General features: G+C 36.1%; 1 protein-coding gene across 1 annotated transcript in view; it reads right to left on the reverse strand.

The window, feature by feature from the left end:
• Nucleotides 1-20,535, reverse strand: part of CWC27 (CWC27 spliceosome associated cyclophilin) — a 192,489-nt gene that overhangs the window by 13,764 nt on the left and 158,190 nt on the right. Inside the window, exons 12-13 of the mRNA XM_032404340.1 lie at nucleotides 19,568-19,677; nucleotides 14,592-14,695 (exon numbers count right to left, since the gene is read on the reverse strand). Of these exons, the coding sequence (XP_032260231.1) occupies nucleotides 14,592-14,695; nucleotides 19,568-19,677 (214 nt within the window). The remainder of the gene's footprint in view (nucleotides 1-14,591; nucleotides 14,696-19,567; nucleotides 19,678-20,535) is intronic.

Consider the following 20,535-nt stretch of genomic DNA (forward strand, 5'->3'; position numbering starts at 1 on the left):
TAAAAACCTTATGAACTTTTAATTTTAGAACTTTTCTCCATCACTGATTACAAGTAGCTTAGGGTTCTTTTCACAAATGTTAAAGCTTCTTTAGGAATTAAGAAGTTAAAGAGTTAAAGTATCACTACATATGAAAATAGTGTGTCTTTTTCAACAGGAATTAGATAGTAGAAATGACAGTAATTCATATGAAGAGACAGAGAGACAGACAAAACATGAATGAGGCCAGAGATCAAAGTATGTGAAAAAAAAAAGTCCAGGAAAGTGAAGTCGCTGGGGTCTTCATGTCCAGCAGAGCAGGGTAGCACAGGACAGAGGTGTCTGAGAAGCAGAAGAGGCTAAACAAGCGAAAGAAATCAAGGACGAAAAGGATGAAAGAAGACTCAAAATGGGAAACAGAAACAGTGACTTAAAGGAAGCAGAGAAAAATGCAGACAGAAATGGCCAAAACTTAGAAGAGAGATTTAAAAATTGATAGTAGGAGGACAATAGTAACAAAAAATAAAAAAATGTATTATTAAATATTTGATATACAAATGAAGAAAGTATAGGAAAACAGAACATTAGGTAAACCAAGAAAGACGCTGGCCTATGGAAAAAGAAAACAAAGATAAACACTAGTGGAATTTCTTTTACTCTTCACCATTAACATGGGAAAACTTCCTTTCTTCTGAATTTTGAATGAATGTTAATATTTCTCCCTTGGTTTGGGGTTTTGAAAAGCCAACTCTTATAAAACCTTTTGTTTCCCTCATTTAAAAAGAAAAAAAAATAATCCTTATAGAGTGTTTTTAATAAATAGTGAGTATTGTTGGAGCAAAAGTGAAAGATGTAATTTTTAAAATATCTTCATCAGCGTGGGAATAATTTCTCAGCTTTCTTGCCTATCTAACATGCTTCACACTCAGTAGGATACAGGTGGAAGGATTTAAGAAGCTTTCCGGGATAAGCCTGTAATACGCATTCTTACACCTGCCCTGGGGTTTAACCAACTGCTCAGCCAATAACATTTAATCTGTGGCTAGTGAACTAACAAAACAACTTGGGAAGATGGAGTTCTCAGTCAAAAACGCCTGGTAAGCAGCTGGGGTACATGGCTATCTGCCCATCTCTCTCAGAACAAATCCATGAACAAAGCAAACTTACCTAATGTGATAGAAATTTATTTCAGTTCAAACTGTATGAAAGCAGAGTCAATACAGAAGAGTTTTCTTTATACAGAAGAAAAAGGCAGAAAAAGAGGTGACTTCAGGGATTGGTCAGAGGGCTTAGAAATAAAACCACCACCTTTCCACGGTCCGTGACTCTGACAAGTTCCTATTTATGAAGAATCTCATTGGTCTTCTGCAGCATTATAGTCCTTTATAAAATGAACACTAATTAGGGAACAAGGCTTATAATCATATTCCTTCCTTCCATATAATCATATTACTACTTTAGAACTTGGGTAAGGGAGAGGAATGGAAGAAAAACATTTACATTACACTGAACTTATAATTCTCTGCCCTCTAAAGTGATGATGTTCTTTTGCATTATATTTAAATTTTATTTTTAATTGATATCCCCTCCACCCCACCACTTTTTTAGTACCAGCCTCAAGGGAAAAAAAACAATATTTCATTAATGAGGCATTACTGTTTACCATAAAAATATCAAATCTCAAATTTATTTTATCTCAGAAAGAATTATGACAGAAACTAAAGTTAATTACTGCAACTTATTATGGGTTAATTAAGAAAACGTCATAAAAACTGTCAAACGTTATAGAAATGGTATAAATTCTAATCATCATTTTGACCTACTGACAAATACAGAGAAATTAATTTAAAAAAATAACAATGATGACATCAAAAATAAGAAGAACAAAACATTTGTTGAGCACTGACACTCTGCTAAATCCTCTAAAAACAAGTATTTCATTTAACCCACAAACTAACCTATCAGAAAGGTACTATTATTATCCTCAGATTACAGTTTAAGGAACAGGATTAGAAAGGTTGTAACAGTTTGCCTGAAATCACACAGCTAGTAAATTTCCAAATGGGGATTCAAATCAGGTCTGACTCCAAATCCCATATTCATAACCACTCTATTCTTTATATTCCCATGGAAAATTATGGGTAAATGTGGCTAAAAGAGGAGCTTCTTAGTTTAAGTTAAACAAACTTTTAAATAACGTTCTGAATTTTAATTCTTCAAATAATATAGGGTTTATAATATTAGGGACATGGACTTAATATCTGCCATGATTTTAAGGGGGATAGACAATTTTTGACCAAAAATTTATAATGAAGTCCTGAAGTCACTTGTTTGGCCTTCTTACTACAGTCTAAAAAACAACAACACTTCTTTATAAGCAACTGCGAAAAATATATAGGCTAGCTCAGTTAGAGAAATTGTTATAATATAAAATTACACACACACACACACACACAAACTATTGAACCAAGCATGATTAGTTATTTTTGAGAACTACCACTTCCTAGCTATGACATCTTGACCAAAATTACTTAACCTTTCTGTGCTTCAGATTCTTCCCATATGATTTGGGCATAAGAATAAGATCTAGCTTATAGGTTTAAAAAGGATTGGTGCTTTGTACACGTTCAGTAAAGGTTAGCTTCTTCTTATAACTTTTATTTCTACTAAAAAACAGCCCAAGCCCGACATTTTAAATTTCATGGCCAGCACACAAAGAACAGAACATTATTATTACATTTAACTTCGTTATCTGCAATACCAGAGAGGATAAGGGATGTTAATAATTCAAAATGGTAGGTAGTAGGAAGATTATTATTTTTTTTAAAGATTATTTATTTATTTATTTGAGAGAGAGAATGAGAGAGAGAGAGAGAGAGCACATGAGAGAGGGGAGGGTCAGAGGGAGAAGCAGACTCCCTGCTGAGCAGGGAGCCTGATGCGGGACTCGATTCCGGGACTCCAGGATCATGACCTGAGCCGAAGGCAGTCGCTTAACCAACTGAGCCACCCAGGCGCCCCGGGTAGTAGGAAGATTATTAATGAATGTCTTTGGAAGAAGATTTTGTGGCTTGCATTTATATATGGCCATCCTAGATGTCCTGGGGATTGACATCATGTAAAATAAAAGTGAGATGTTATCTACTGTATGACTTTGTTAATCCTTTGTGCTTTTTTGTTCAGTACCAGGGAGATGGAAAAAATTCTGATCAAACTTCTCATAAAAACATTTATAAACCTATACCATAAAATGGCAATCAAATATCCTAGATTTTGTTCTTTTTTATTCCTCATGCTACTTATTTTCCACATGCAATCTTTTCCATTACTTTGAAGGTAGGGAGTTTGTCTTAAGACTGATTATTTCCTTCTTGGCACTAGGGTTGAAATTCAGGTAGTGCCCACCTGTTAAATAATGGGGCCTTTTTATTGATTCCATGGTCAGTTGTCTAAGAATTTTCCAGGTGTGGTTACCTCAGAGAAAATACGAATGGAGCACATTATCCAGATGCTTAAGCTTTTAGTGTAAAAATATGTGTTGAACAATAAAGGTCCAACTTGCTTACCAGATATTAAATACTATTATATGGCTACAATAATTTAGTAGTGAAGTACTGACACAGGAACAGACAGAAAAATCCATGTAAAATAATGAAATTGACCCAAAAATATTCCTAAGGCCTTACTCTATGATAAAGGATGTGTTTAATATCAGTGGGGGGGGGGGACACAGGATTATTCAATAGTGCAAGTTAGCAATATAGAAAAAAACGTTGCAAGAATAATTTAACATAATACACCAAATAATCAATTCCAGGTAAAGATGTCAATTAAAAATAAAATTATAAAAACACTAGGGAAAGATTTAAGTAGGTATTTACATAATCCTGGGATTATGAAAACCTAAAGAATGACATTGGGCCACAAACATGAAGAAAAGATTGGCAGATTTAGCAATGCACATTTAAAACTCCATGTTAAAAACAAAACAAAACAAAACAAAACAACCCCCACACAAATTGTAATGGCAAACTAGTAAAAATATTTAAAACCAAAAATATCCTTCATATTTAAGAAATTTTGTAAATCAGCAAGAAATATATAATCATACTACACAACTAACAACCACCACAAGAGTGATGAAATATAAATGGCCAGTTAACATCTTTAAAAAGTTCAACTTTTTTTTTTTAAGATTTTATTTACTTATTTGACAGAGAGAGAGAGAAAGGGAGAACACAAGCAGGGGGAGTGGCCCGGAGAGGGAGAGGGAGAAGCAGGCTCCCTGCTGAGCAAGGAGCCCAATGTGGGGCTCAATTCCAGGACCCTGAGCCGAAGGCAGACGCTTAACCTACTGAGCCACCCAGAACCCCTAAAAAGTTCAACTTTACCAGTAAACAAAGAAATACAAAATAATACAAAGTAGAAACTGGCAAAGATTAATGTATCTTTACCTGTTATCTGTGATATATTACAACATACACATACATATTACTTAGCGTAAGGAGAAACCAGCAACTTCATGTGTTGCTGGTACAGGTATAAATAATTTAACTTTCTGGAATGCAATCTAGCAAAGATGTTATCAAGACACACCTGAGCTGAGAAAAATCAGAATGATTTTGGGGAAAGAACTGGTTGAAAGGGGCATGAGGGAACTTTCAGGGGTGATGTATATGTTCTAGATCTTGTGTTGGTGGTGTTTACATGGGTGTATACAATTTTTAAAACTAACCAAAATGAACAAATAAGAACTATGCAACTTCTTATATGTAAATTATTCCTTGTTAAAATAAAAAAAAATATTTGACTCAGCAGTTTCACATCCTTTAACCTAAGGAAATAACAGTGGACTTAAAAATATATAACTGTTGGATTATTCACTCATGAAAAACTTACAACGAAAAATTGGATAAATTTTTCCATTCTTGAGGAAAGTGTATATATATATATATATATATATATATATATATATATGAGGATAGACAGAAGCATTAATGATGATTCTCTGTGAGGTATGAAATTACTATTGATTTTTTTCTTTCCTGTCCTTTTTCAATGTTTTTTATATTGACTATTATAAACACAAATTAGGTTATTTGAAAAATCAATATGACAATTTGTATTAATTTCATCTAAACATTCTATGAAAGAAATGACACAAATTAAAATTGTTTTTATAGAAATACAAGCAACTATATACAAATTCTGCATCTTCTTTCACTAAATTTCACCTGGAATCTTAGTATTTGTGTTTTTCTATCTCACTTTAAGCATCATTTAACTTCCAGATATGGTTAAAGTAACAGAACTTTTGTTCATATTTTCTTGATTGCCTGTGTACAATGGCAACTTTCATTTTGTACTGGCTTGGTTGCTATCTGTAACTCCCATTGTGAAATAACTTTTTTACTACATTGTGCTTAATCCCAAGGACCTTGGCTCCTTAAATTTTCTTTCCAATAAAAATGAACTACTTATGCCTACAGGGCCTTTCCTGTTTCAAAATGCTGTCAGCTTAAAAAAAAAAAAAAAGGAAAGAAAGAAAGCAAGAAAAAAAGATAAATTCTGGAGAGAGTCCAAGTCCATAATCGATGATTGTGTATTCCCAGCACAGAAAAGGTTATCTTGTCCACTCTCCTCTTCTTTCTCTGAATGCTAAATTTACATTAGGTATACCCTGGAAGCCTGAGGATTATATAATCTGGATTCAGCTAAGGAACCTGCTTTACAATACTTTTCTCCTTTTCTCAAGAGATTTTAAAATAGAACCATTGAGCACAACTAGCATATTTAATGAATTTATCTACATTCCTTCTTGGTCACAGACAACGTAACTGAGGTAAATTAACATTTGCCTTTTCTTTATATATTATTTTTCTTTGATATTATTACATCAAGCCAACTATATAACAATTTGTCAAGTTAATTTAGAATGTTTATTTTGTGCTGCTTTAGTAATTTGTCAGGCCTTACCAATATTACCCCAGTACTATGCACGCCCCCTTCCCTCTCTCACACCTAATATTTCCTGAGCATTTCCTTAGAGTCGGGTACTTTGTAACTTACAACTGCCTTACATGAATTATCTCATTTAATTCTAATAATAATTCTGAGGTAGATATTGTTATCTCCACTTTACAGGTGAAGAAATTGAGGCTTGCAATAGAGGTTGCTTACTCAGGCAGTCTGATTTAACAGCTTGCAATATAATTAAAAGATAATTCAACATGTAGGATTACAGAGAGCCTCCATGGTGGTGCATTTTTTTTTCTTTTCTCTTTTTTTTTAAAGATTTTATTTATTTATTTGAGAGAGAGAGAGAGCGAGAGAGAGTGAGAGAGAGCACAAGCGGGGTGAAGGAGAGAGGGAGAAGCAGACTCCCCGCTTATCAGGGAGCCCCATGTGGGACTCGATTTCGATCCCGGGACTCCAGGATCATGACCCAAGCCAAAGGCAGACACTTAACCGACTGAGCCACCCAGGCGCCCATGGTGGTGCATTTCTTTAAAGGAATGCAGAAAGTATTCCAAACATGAGAATGGATGATATATGCTGTAACCAGCTCTAGAAAACAGATATTATGATTTAGAATCAAAGGTCTATGAAAGTCAAGTTGATTTTCCCCCCTTCACTCTATTAATTATTTCTTCATGTTGAAATCACTGTTCTGGAAGCAGGATGGGGTCCTAAGTGTGACCCCTCACCATTTATTACTGTGTGATCTTGGGCAAATAACCTACTTTTCTGGGCCAAAGTTTCCTCATTTATAGAATGGGACTAATCCTAATTATCTGGTGGAGTTGTAAGAAACAAGTCCACCATGGCTGGTCTCTAACCTACGAGCCCTCGGAGGGTTAAATAAGAGAAGACAGCATTAAGGTCCTAGCAGGGTACCTGAAATATAGCATATGCAAATATCTGCTTCAAGAATGAATTCGTAGGATTCAGAGCCACCTTTATCTCCTACTACCAGTAGAAGACTATATGATCAAAAAGCATAAAAAGTATGTATATTTAAAGTCAAATATAAGTGACTTCTACTCTGTCAGTTATTTTGTATAACCTTATTAATCGGAATAATTGATAATTGGGTAAAAATATACTTAACAGGCTGTTTTAAAAGAAATGATGAGATTGTACATTAAAGTAACTCTGCAGACTTGTTAAAACCAAAAAGTCTGCGAAAATATAAACACTCCAAAAGCAAAGAAAAAAAATTAACCTAGGCACAGACCTTACAGACTTCACAAAAAATAATTCAAAATGGATCATAGACCAAAGTAAGTGAGTCACAGAGATGAAAAGTATGGCATAGGGAATATAGTCAATAATATTGTAATAACATTGTATGGTGACAGATGGTGACTACACTTACTGTGGTTGAGTAATGTAGAGAACCGTTGAATCAATGTCATACACCTGAAACTAATATAACACTGTATGTTAATTATACTTCAATTAAAAAATGGATCATAGACTGAAATGCAACATGCAAAAGTGTAAAACTCCTGGAAGATAACAGGAGAAAACCTAGATGACCTTGGCTATTAGATGAAACACCAAAGGCATGATCCATGAAACGAACAATGGATAAGACAAACTTCACTGAAATTAAAAGACTTCTGCTCTGTGAAAAACAATGTCCAGAGAATAAGAAGAGAAGCCACAGACTGGGAGAAAATATTTACAAAAGACACACCTGAATATACAAAGAACTTTTAAAACTCAGTAATAAGAAAGTGAACAACCTGATTAAAAAGTGAGCAAAAAACCTTAGCAGACACCTCACCAAAGTAGATATAGAGATGGCAAACAGCATGTGAAAAGATGATCAACATCACAGGTCCTTGAGGAATTGCAAATTAAAATAACAATGAAATACCACTCTACACCTATCAGAATGGTCAAAATCCAAAACACTGAGAACATCAAATGCGAGTAAGGAAGTCAAGCAACAGGAACGCTCATTCATTGCAGTGGGAATGCAAAATGGTCAAGCCACTTTGGATGGTAGTTTGGCGGTTTCTTACAAAATTAAACATGCTCTTACCATATGATATAGAAGTCATGCTCCTTGATATTTACCCCAGAACTTATGTCCACACAAAAACTTACACATGGATGTTTACAGCAGCTTTATTCATAATTGCCAAAACTTGGAAGCAACTGAGATGCCCTTTAGTAGGTGAGTGCATAAGTAAAATGTGCTACATACAGACAATGGAATATTATTCAGCACTAAAAACAGAGCTATGAAGCCATGAAAGGATGTAGAGGAATCTTAACTGCATATTACTAAGTGAAAGCAGCCAACCTGAAAAAGCTACATACTCTGTGAGTCCAACTATATGACGTTCTGGAAAAGGCAAAACTACGCACACAGTAAAATCATCTGTGATTGCCAGCATTAGCCAGAAAGTGAGAGATGAAGAGGCAGAACATAGAGAATTTTTAGGGCAGTGGAACTATTCTGCATGGTATTATAATGATGGAAACATGTCGTCACACATTTGTCCAAAACCCTAGAATATATATCACTGAGAGTGAGCCCTAATGTAAACTGTGGCCTTTGAGAGAGCATGATGTGTGAGTGTAGGTTCATCATTTGTAACAGATGTACCTCTGGTGTGGGATATTGATAGTTGAGATAGCTGTGTGTTGGGGGAGGGGGAGGCAGGGGAATATGGGAACTCTTTACACTTCCTGGTCACTTTTGCTGTGAATCTAAAACTGGACTAAAAAAATAAGGTCTATTACAAAACATTTCTGAAAAAGAAAAAAAAAACCAACAGTTAAGGGTCAGTTTGGAATTGCTATGGGCATGGTAAGAATTGTGCTGTAAGCAGGTCTAGAACAATAGGTTGGACACATTTAATTCAGAAAGCATTACTTTGGTACTGCTTGAAAACAAGGATCACAAACTGGGAAGTTGAATAAAGCTTCCCAGGACCTATAGATTGGGTTATTATATCTAACAAAAAAGAACCACCATGAAACAATGACACAATGACTAAAGATGCTTTAGTCCATCAGTTCTCAAAGTGTGACTTGGGGTACTCTGTGTCTCCAATGGCAATTATTTTAGTATGAATACTAAAACATTATTTGCCTTTTTCATTCTTTTTTTTTTTTTTTAAGATTTTATTCATTTATTTGACAGAGAGAGACACAGCGAGAGAGGGAACACAAGCAGGGGGAGTGGGAGAGGGACAAGCAGACTCCCTGCGGAGCAGGGAGCCTGATGCGGGGCTCGATCCCAGGACCCTGGGACCATGACCCGAGCTGAAGGCAGACACTTAACGACTGAGCCGCCCAGGCGCCCCTGCCTTTTTCATTCTTATCCTAGGAATGTACAGTGGAATTCTTCAGAGACTACATGATGTGTGGGGTCAAAACAGAGTGCGGAAGCAGATATGAGAACCCAGCTGCTCCTGTTATATCAGACACTGGAGGTATGTAAAAAAGGTAAGCAAAAAAAAAAAAGGGTAAATCAGTGCCACTCTTCTTACTAGATTTTCTCCTATGAAAATACAACGGTTCTTCATAAAACTTTTATGTTAACATGAAATATTTTTAGTGATTTTAATTTTTTTAGTTTTAATTTCTAGAAGGTAAGTATCAATAGATATATTCCATACAAATAAAAGCTCTTTGGAGTCCTCACTAATTTTTAAGAGTATAAAGGAGTCCAGAGACAAAATTTTTGAGACCTGCTGCCCTAGCTAATGCTAAGGGGTAAAGAAGATCTCTCACTTTGCTAATGTGGGCTTTCACTATTCTCACAGCGTCTGTCCTTATACCTGTATTTGGGTTTGTCTACACTTACTTATTACCCATGCCTGGGAAAGTCCTGACTGAATGAAGTGGCAACTATAATTAAAATATTCATTTGTAGTTACTGCATCCTTTACTCAATACATGACTAAATCATATACAAATTACAGTATGTATTATATATAAAAGGTGTTTAAAGCTTTGCCAGTGAGATGAAGCTATGTCCTTCAATGGTATCTTATAAGTAGCTCTGAATGGGTCTGTCAATAATTACTTTTATATCTGTATTATTAAATTTTCAGTTTTGGCTACTCAGGCAAACCGGTACTTGTTACTTCTATGGTATGCTAACTCCAGAGGAACACTTGAAAACTACTTCATGCTAAACCTTGGTTCTTGAACTCCAATCTCTAGCACAAACAAATTGTGACCGATGGACAAACTGATTTTTAATGCAAGTCAAGGTGCAGTAATAAAATTGAAAAACAAAAACAAACAAACAAAAATCTAGATCCAAAAGTTCTAACCTATAAGATTATCTTGGAAGGAGAATTTTTCAGAATCAAGAACAAAACCACTTAGACCTGAGGATGCTGAGGAGTCATGATGAAATTTGTACCAGTTTTATTAAAAACAGAAGCAAACCAGACTGTTTGTATTTTTTAAAACTTTACAAGGGCAAAGCATTTTTTCTAAAATGTTATTCTCTTTCACTAAGTACTGCAGAGTATCTTAATTAATCCTTGAGATTCTAACAGCCCTAAAAGCAAGTCATAAAAATGATATTTACATGGGAGTATAAACTGGAATGACATTTTGGGAGGGCCACTTGAAAATATTTAGCAGAAACCTAATATGCATACCCACTGACTATGAAATTCCAGTTCTGGAATTAATCCGGAGAAAACTGGCAATGATGAGGACACATGGATGTTCATTACAGTGTTGTATATAATAATAAAAACTGGAAAGAGCCTAAATATCCAGCAACATAGGGCTGATCAAGTAAACTGTGGTTTATCATATAAATGACTATGTGGCCATAACACAAAAACATAAAAATTCATCATAAAATTATGTATGTCAAGGAAAAGTACTTACTGTATATTGCTGAGGGAAGAAAGCAAGTTATAAGATTATGGCATTATATGATCTCATTTCTGTGAAAAATATATATATGCATAAAAATATCTGGAAGGGTATAAATTAATAGTATTTACTGTTGAGGTTGGGATCACTGTTGATTTTTATTTATTTTCTTTGAGGGGTCTGTATTCTGGTTTTGCTACAGTGAACATCTTTTCCTTATATAATAAAAATAATTATTAAAATACTTGAGGCAACCAATGCAATTGTTAGTGTTTCTCTAATTCTTATGATACTGAATACTGTATGTACTATGGAAAGTGGTAGGGGGAGAGAGATGAGAAGAGAAGGAGGGAGCAAAGCGGACAGACTTTATACTGTTTATTATTTTGTCATGTATATTTGTTGTAAAGGATTAGGTTAATGTTAGATTTAACAGTCTGGAAAAAATTTCAATGGAACTTAGTAGTAAATAGTTAAATGTTCACAAAACCGCACTTTACTCTCATAGATTTAATTTTTCTCCTCTCCTTGGAATGCTGATTTTGTTCTGTAGGAGCAGGTGGCTTTCTTTTTTATGTCTCTCTATTATCTTGTCAGACACAGCTCTCTCAAAACTTTTTTGGGAGCTAACCAAGCCTTATCTAACCAAACCCAAAATGGCATATGGACTTCATCCACATGGTCACATGAATCTGTTGGCTGATGACTCCTGCCATGTATCTAATTGGTTTTAGAAAATCCATGCTTGAAGAAGGATCCTATAGCCCTAAGAGCGCGATGCTGTGGGATGAAGGAATGTAGCGGCAACGAGGCTACTTTAGCGGCTACACTGGAATCTGGGAGCTATCACTGCCACCAAGTATTGGCAGCGTATATCCCAACAAAGGAAGAATCCTAATAATTTTGAGTGAAAAATTTCTATCATGCATTTCAGCTTAGATCTACTAATAACACTTATTTAAATGCCTTGTTAGACAGTGAAATCTGGGAATAATTATCAAACACCATATACAGTGTTTACAATAGAATCATATTTCTTTTCTTTCTCTCCCCCCCATTTTTTTTTTTTTTTTTGCACGAAAAGTAGAATGCTGCTGAATGGTACCCAAATGTCTGTTGTATACCATGCCAATACAGCAGCTCAGCCAAAAATGCGAATAGAACAGTTTGCCAAGTAAAAGAAAACATAACAAATTGGTAATGGTTTCTATCTTGACAGAAAATGAAAATGATCCCTCAATGTGTGGTCACTCATGCGGACACATAAAAATGTCTGAGAAGCAATCATTTTACCTCAGATAACAGACCCTGACAGTGTAGTACGGCACTGGCTGACTTTCACTTCTTAGAAAAGCGGTAACCGTGACCTACAAAATAGTCTGGTAACCATGTAATTTATGCATAACACACATGCACATGCCATGCACTCATAATATTTGCCATAAATCATTTTGAATACAAGACTTCTTTTCTGAGTGGAATATACTTTATGAGAGATGATCTAAATCACTAGAGACCGGATAAAGTTGAACGGGTGCATTTATGAACAGAAAGGATGTTGTTGTTTATCAGGTTACAAAATTTCAATAGTCTATAGTGGGATAAAAAGGGTCCCATGTATTCTGTAGGATTCTCTTTAGTGCCTTGAACATGAAAGGTATTTTATTAGATGTCAAATAAAACAAATACGAAAAGTGTGTAGGTACATAGTTTACAGTTCTGACTTTCTGTTAAGGAGACTGCAATTGAGGGTAGAAATGAACCCCCTGAAGACCTGGTGAAGACTAGGTCTTTAACTTAACTTACTTACCCTTCCTTTACCACTTATTTTTGTTCCCCAGATGGAGAAGTGGTCAACATCATTGACCAGTGATTTTACCATCTGGTAAAGTTTTTCCATTTATTTACTTTCTAATGAGGATGTTAGAACATAGATTGTTCTGTGAAATCACTACAAAAGCAAGAATGACAATTTTAAAAACACTAATTGACATCTGAAGCTAATGAGGAATTCACAATGAGAGAATACTGAACCAAGTGGCTAGGAAGAACCTTGGGAAGTTAAATGGTCTTGCCAAGTTAAAAGTAAATTTGAATCCTGCGGGTTATGAGATTCAAATGAAACTTCTGGGTTTAAATTTGTTGGTGACTTTCCTGTTCAATAAAAAAGGACTTAAATGGCTTATAAAAAGGTTAAAAAAACTTATTGGGCATCAAACTGCTCTTACAAAACACCATCTTGATGAGTTAAGTGTAAATGAATCAGAAACACATGGATCATGTTTCCTTAAAAAATGCATATGGATTCAAAAATAAGGGGAAGAGGACTTGGCAAAACATTTTTTTGTGCGGTGGTTGAACCCAAAACATTTGAAAGATATTTTGAGACATTCAAGGAATCCAAAATAAAACTAAACCTGTCCAGTCATATAAAAAAACAGAAAGTTCTTCTTTGTAATGTGCATTTATCTCTGTGGGTCAATCAACACTCACTGAGCCTTCCCCTTTGGCACAGGACAGTGGGAGAAGCCAGTTTCTGCCTTTAAGCAACTTTGAATTTAAGTATAAACAAATACACATAAGTAATAGAAACCAATTTAAAAAGTCGCAGGGTTAAAAAAAAAATAACCTAGATCCTACAGAAACTATATATTGAGAAATACGTAAGTACTTAAGGGTCCCAGGGGAGGTAGGATTCATTCTATTCAAATAATCATCCCCTCAGCCCTTTTGATTAAAGTTATATATAGTTGTAGAATCTTACTTGCTTAAATGTTTTCTTAATAAGTGTTTTTATGTCTTTTTTAATGTGTGTCCCAGCCCTCTTTCCTCCACCCTCTAGATTTGTGAGCGCTCAACAAATCTTGCTGACTGGTTTCCTGGAGGATGGGAGTGTTGAGCAGTTTTGAAATAGGAGAGAGATGCTGTCTGGCAGAGAGGAGTGAGGCTATGATTCTGGGTTGGGGTAATGGCACATGTGACAGTTCAGAGGCTCCAGAGGGTGAGTCATATGTGGGGGGTGACCCACTGGCTTGCTTGCAGCAATGTGCTTGAGCCAGGGTGGAGTGGGAGGTGAGGGCAGTTAGGTGTGGGGAGTCCTAATATACTACATGTGAAGTCAACTGGAGGACAGAGGAGTGTGATAAGGAAAAGCACAATTCTTACTCCTTTTTTTTTTTTCCTTTTGCCATTATAGGATAAAGTGCTAAGGATAGGACATGTACGAGTCATTAATTCCTTTATTTCTTATCAGTGTCTTAAAAAGCTGAAAAATAGCCAAAGAAAAAATAAGTTGACTGTGTATGAATTGCTAGGATCCTGTAGGTCATAAATTTTAAGAGGAACTTAGTAGGATTATGAAATGTATTACTGAGTCCTAAAATGTTTGTGGGAAAGTGTAAAAAATTAATGATTTAGAATCTTTTGAGGCGCTTTCTAGCTGTTTAATGTGAATCTTATCTTTTCCACAATATTAGAAAGTTATTTAGGACAGGGAGAACATCACATATTTCTTGTATATTTTCCGCTAGCTAGCATAATACTGGGAACACACCAAGCACTCAATAAAGGCTTACTCAAGTGAAATGAAGACAAAAGGTGCTGAGGCCCTACAATGACAAGGGTATGATGAAAGGTGAAGTCTGAAAGAAAAAAGAAAAGAGGACGATATAGTGGGAATGTCCTAATAGCATCTCTGCTCTGAGCCTGTTTGTTCACGGTTAATACAGAGGAGTCAAAGCCCTTACCATCCTTCGTCATCTTCTACTTCTGCTTCAGAAACGTCATTCTCAGGAGTTTCAGCAATGGCTTGAGTGAGTTTAGATTTAAACTGGTTCAGCAGCGCCAGGGTCTGGAATAACAATTACATTGCTAAGTTTTCTGATAAGGATAAACATAATTTTACAAGAGACACTGAAGTTTGGTAGAAAATAAAATGTGAAACACTAACACATAAAGCACTTAGATAAATTTTTAATCTTGAAGGAAAATAACAAAACTGCAACAGTGACTGATCTTCACAAACCTTGACGTTGCCTTGTTTGCATTTGCACCGACCTTTTCCCTCACACATAGGTGACTGTTTTCTGCTTTGGGGAACACAAATTTGCTTATATAAAAGATACTTAAACAATAAAAGGCATGCTTGTTAATGGCTAATTTTTAATGCCCATAAGAAAAGGATGTACTTTACTAAAATATGTGAAATTAAAAATAAAACACCCATAACAAATACTATTTGTCACTGAACAAATTTCCAAAAACTTAAAAAGTTCATTGTTAAGGACGGTAAAATGAATGAACACATTAACTGTTGGAAGATGGGTAAATGGGAGTGATATTTTTAGAAAGCTCTTTATATTTATCAGAAACTTTAAGATGATCATTCCCTTGGATTCAATCACTTCAATCCTGGGAATACATGAAGAAAAATTATGTGAAACACAGAAAATGGTTTATGCAAAAGATGTACACTGCAGCGGTACTCATACAAGTGAAGAATGGAAACATGTTAAAATGTCTATCAATAATGAACTAGATAAATTTGCTAAAAAGCAGTGACTATGCCATTACACTATTATAAAAATTATATTCATGAAGTCTTACATTCTATTGTTAAGTATAAGAAGTGGGGCATAAATACCATGGTTCGGTACGTTTAAAAAAAAGGGGGGCCATTTCTCTGATTTTTGTTTGTCTCCTGTGTCCTTTGTGGGTAACAAACAACAAGTGCCTACAATTTTGTAATCACATTGTCCCCCTGGCTGTAACTTAACAGTTGACTCCGAATTTGAGCAGAGAACCAAAGTTGGAAAAAATTTTTTTTATCCTACAGTTTAAAAAAGTATGTAATTGTGAAATGGGGTGAAGTACTACCTGTCTAAAAAGTCAAAAAATCAAATGTCTAATTAAGATACTGACATACTGAATTTAGTACTAAAATAGTCATATTTCATAAGGAAAAAGAGGTATAATAATTCAGTATGTGAATAACAAGTATAATAAGGAATCATAATAAATTGCTAGGCTCTGTAATTTATCTAGGAAATACCCTTAAGACCATAGTTCTTGAAAAAATTAAGTAGATTTTGGTAGGTCTAGAACTTAAGCTCAGTAAAGACAGGTGGTGCAAGAATCAAAGGCAGTTATTGCCAAAAAATGACAGTAAAAGTACCTTATGTGTTTTATAAGTTCTGCAAAATTTAATGCGCACAGGGACAACAGATGAAAATATACACATTGCCATAGCTGCTGAATGAGATGAATTCTGGGGAAACACTATAAATTCCTACAGAATATCCTCATAGGCATTCTGAGGGCTGCCTAGTCCATTAGGGTTTAGATATTTTATCTGTTTCCAGAGTAGTAATTAAAAGACTAAGCTCTTCAACAGTGTTAACAGATAAAGAAGGCACCCCTTGTTTTTAAACCTCATTCATTGGGCGCCTGGGTGGCTCAGTTGGTTAAGCGACTGCCTTCGGCTCGGGTCATGGTCCTGGAGTCCTGGGATCGAGTCCCACATCGGGCTCCCGGCTGAGCGGGGAGTCTGCTTCTCCCTCTGACCCTCTCCCCTCTCATGCTGTTTCTCTCTCTCTCTCAAATAAATAAATAAATAAAATCTTTAAAAAAAAAATAAATAAACCTCATTCATTAAAAAAACCATTGTGCTTACAAACGTTTATTGTATTTGCTTTATAATAAGAAAAAGGTTAATTTAGAGGTACTAGAAAACAAGGAGAAGCAAAACAAAAATATCTATTGTCCCACCACTAAGAATAACATTTTGGTAAATATCCTTCAAGGCTTTTTAGGTGTTGTTGTGTATATGTGTATGAGTTTATAATATCTATATGTATATTATATAAAATATATCTGCATATGCATATTTCTATACCTATAGCTTAAAGTAAACCCCATCAATTTTTTTAAAAGATTTTATTTATTTATTTGAGAGAGAGGGAGAGAGAGTGTGAGAGCATGAGCAGGGGGAGGGGGAGGGGTAGAGGGAGAAGCAGACTCCCTGCTGAGCAGTGAGCCCAACCAGGGGCTCAATCCCAGGACCCTGGGATCATGTACTTAACAGACTGAGCCACCCAGGCACCTCAACCCCATCAATTTTTAATGGTGGACCTTTGTACACTTGGAAATGTCTTTTCTGAAGGCATAAAGAAAAATGAAAACAAAGGAGACTTCTTAGTGGAATCAAATTTAAAAGCTTCCTAGAAAATTACCCTAGACCTGGATCTTTTTCCTTGAGTTGAAAAAGTGGCAAGGCAGTCTGTTTTTAGATCCAATTAACCTGCTACTGGCATTTGCTCAGAGAAGGGGGACTGTAACAAACAAAAAACATGCTCTTGGCCTTCCTTAGCTTCTCCTGTAATCAAGATTGGACTTTCTGTAGTTGCATTCTAAAGGCAAGGGAAGACACTAGGCAGAAAAGCAAACATCACAAAAATAATGGGGCACAACATAGAGTAAAGAAGATAGGATTTGGGGGCACCTGGGTGGCTCAGTTGGTTAAGCGTCTGCCGTCAGTTCAGGTCATGATCCCAGGGTCCTGGGATAGAGCCCTGTGTCAGGCTCCCTGCTTAGCATGGAGTCTGCTTCTCCCTCTCCCTCTGCCCTTCCCCTCTGCTCATGCTCTCTCTCTCGCTTGCTCTCTCTCTCTCTCAAGTAAATAAACAAAATTAAAAAAAAAAAAGAAGATAGGATTTGCATAGGGACATTTCTGTTTGGCATCTACAGGGGAGTCAGTCTTCTGGTTTTTGCTGAAGGAATGAATGGCTAACTACTTATAGCATGGCTCTTCAGCATGGTGAGAGCCTTCCGAGCAGGAGGAAACTCTTTTAAAGAGGCCCTTCCTTCACAGACTGTGCACGTGTATCCACACAGAAGAGTCTCTTCAGCTGGCCTCTGCACCTCTAGTCCTGTCCTGGTTCAGTATACTGTCTATACTGCAGCCAGGTTGGAGGGATCTTCCTAAACTGCAAATGAGATCATGTCACTTCCTTCTTTCAATGGCTCCCACTGCCCTTAGGGTCAATATAAATTTCTTAATATGGCTCAAAAATGCCTTGCATGAGTTGGCTTCTGCTTTCCTCTCTATCTTTCTCTTAGTTTATGTTACAGTCATATTTAACATATAGTTCTTTGCAAAGACATCAAATATTTTTCATATACTCTTCCTTTTGTCTGGCTACCTATCTCCTCTTTAGCCTTCACAGTTCAACTGACCAGTCACTTTCTCAGGGAGGCCTTCCCAGATTCTTAGGCCATGTTAGGTCCTACTATTAGACCTTTCCATAGTTCCCTGTACTTAACCTGTCATAATGCTCATCCTCTTTTATTGGTATTACTTACCTGGCTCTTTTCCCTAATAGCTCAGAGAGGACAGATGTGTGTCCACCTTGTTTACCACCAAATACACTGATTAGTACATGGTTCTTAATAATTATTTGCTAGGAGGCAAAAAAGAAGAGTGCATGAATAAGAGTGAGCCTTAGGGCATCTTTGGTAGTATATTGACTACAGTTGCTATTCATTGTGACTCCATGAAAACAAGTTAATAATGTACTTTTTCTTAATTTCATTTGACGGGCCATTTCTTTTGAAAATTGCTCAAATTCGTTCTCTATAATTACAATTCCCTGTACCTGACTTCTTGTGGAACTTTCCTTATGATTATTTTCATGCTAAGTACTGATGCATGATCCTTCTTTACCAGTAATTAGGTGTCATTTATAATGTAGTCCCTGATTATATTAATTTATTCAAATAGACTTGGGCTTTTTTTTTTAATATTTTATTTATTTATTTGACAGAGACAGATAGCGAGAGCAGGAACACAAGCAGGGGGAGTGGGAGAGGGAGAGCAGGCTTCCCGCCGAGGAGGGAGCCCGATGCGGGGCTCGATCCTAGGACCCTGGGATCGTGACCTGAGCCGAAGGCAGACGCTTAACAACTGAGCCACCCAGGCGCCCTAGAGTTGGGCTTTTTAATATACTTTTATTTTGCCTATTTTATTTATACACCTAAAATGCCATGTTTTCAAATAGATATATATGGCAGCACCAAAAATAAATGATTTTGGTCTTCCCCCTAGCTTTTCAACATGAATGGCTGCTGAAGATATTTACTTTATTAAATGCCAAGTGTGGCATGGTGTGTAAAATTGACTTTCAGATTGTTGAGCTATCTCTTTTTATTCTTATTTCTAACAGTCTTCTTTTATTAGTTCTTAAAAATTCGGAAATTATTTGAAACAAGCAGAGTCCTGTAATATTATTGACAACAGAAGTCAACTAGTGGACTAAATGCCTTATTTACAGGCAGTGTACAATTTCGAGCAGCACTGGCTAGTCAGCATGCGAGATGCTGTGCTAGAAGAGATCTCTTCATCATTTATAATCACCACTTCTCCATTTCATAATATTTACTTAGAGGTTCTACCTGGCTATCTGAGAATATGTGGCTTTATAAGGTTCCTGTACTTGATATGAGAGTACAAAGTTGAAACCTGCAAGTTTTAGGCTTTTTGCCTATAATGTCTGAAAAGAACAGGAGTGGCCAAGGTTCTTGTCACCCCTCCCTGTACGAATAGGTGTTTCTTCATTTTTAAGAGGTAGTGTTTTTCTGACGTATAATCAAATTAGGCTTCATTAGGAACACCTGAAGACAATTAAAAGGCAATGCATTACCTATGGATTTAGGTTTATGAAGTTACCTGGTCTTCCCGAGAAGTTCCTTTCTTTGCCTGTTGCTTCCTCAGAGCTTCATACTTTTGCTTTTCTCTTCTGTATTCTGCAATAGCACCATCAGGAGCAGTTTCTTCCTCTGAAGAATCATAGAATATTCTTAGAATAAATAGTAAAAAGACTGTGTGGTTTCATATTAACGTCTATGCTTATTACAGAAGAGGAGGTCAGAACCTGGGATGGGTTTTTACCCATTTAAAAATCAAACCAATAAACGGCTCCAGCTCCACAACTATTTCCTATGCTAGACAGTGATCAATGTTAATTTATCAACCAATTTTATAAACATCTTTATTATATAATGCATTATTGTAGTTGTTCTCACTTGTTTGAGTATAAAATTACCTATCTCACTTTTAAAATAATTAAGATTTTCCTAAATTGACAAGGCAAGAAACAACAAATGTTGGAGAGGTGGAGAAAGGGGAACCGTCTTACACTGTTGGCAGGAATGCAAGCTGGTGCAGCCACTTTGGAAAACAGTGTGGAGATTCCTCAAAAAATTAAAAATAGAGCTACCCTATGACCCAGCAATTGTACTCCTGGGTATTTACCCCAAAGACACAGATGTAGTGAAAAGAAGGGCCATATGCACCCCAACGTTCATAGCAGCAATGTCCACAATAGCCAAACTGTGGAAAGAGCCAAGATGCCCTTCAACAGATGAATGGATAAAGAAGATGTGGTCCATATATACAATGGAATATTACTCAGCCATCAAAAAGGACGAATCCCCATTTTTTGCATCAACATGGATGGGACTGGAGGAGATTATGCTAAGTGAAATAAGTCAAGCAGAGAAAGTCAATTATCATATGGTTTCACTTATTTGTGGAACATAAGGAATAGCATGGAGGACATTAGAGAAGGAAGGGAAAAATGAAGGGGGGAAATCGGAGGGGGAGACGAACCATGAGAGACTATGGACTCTGAAAAA

Source organism: Phoca vitulina, unplaced genomic scaffold (assembly GCF_004348235.1).
Source record: "Phoca vitulina isolate PV1807 unplaced genomic scaffold, GSC_HSeal_1.0 scaffold6, whole genome shotgun sequence".
NCBI lineage: Eukaryota > Metazoa > Chordata > Mammalia > Carnivora > Phocidae > Phoca > Phoca vitulina.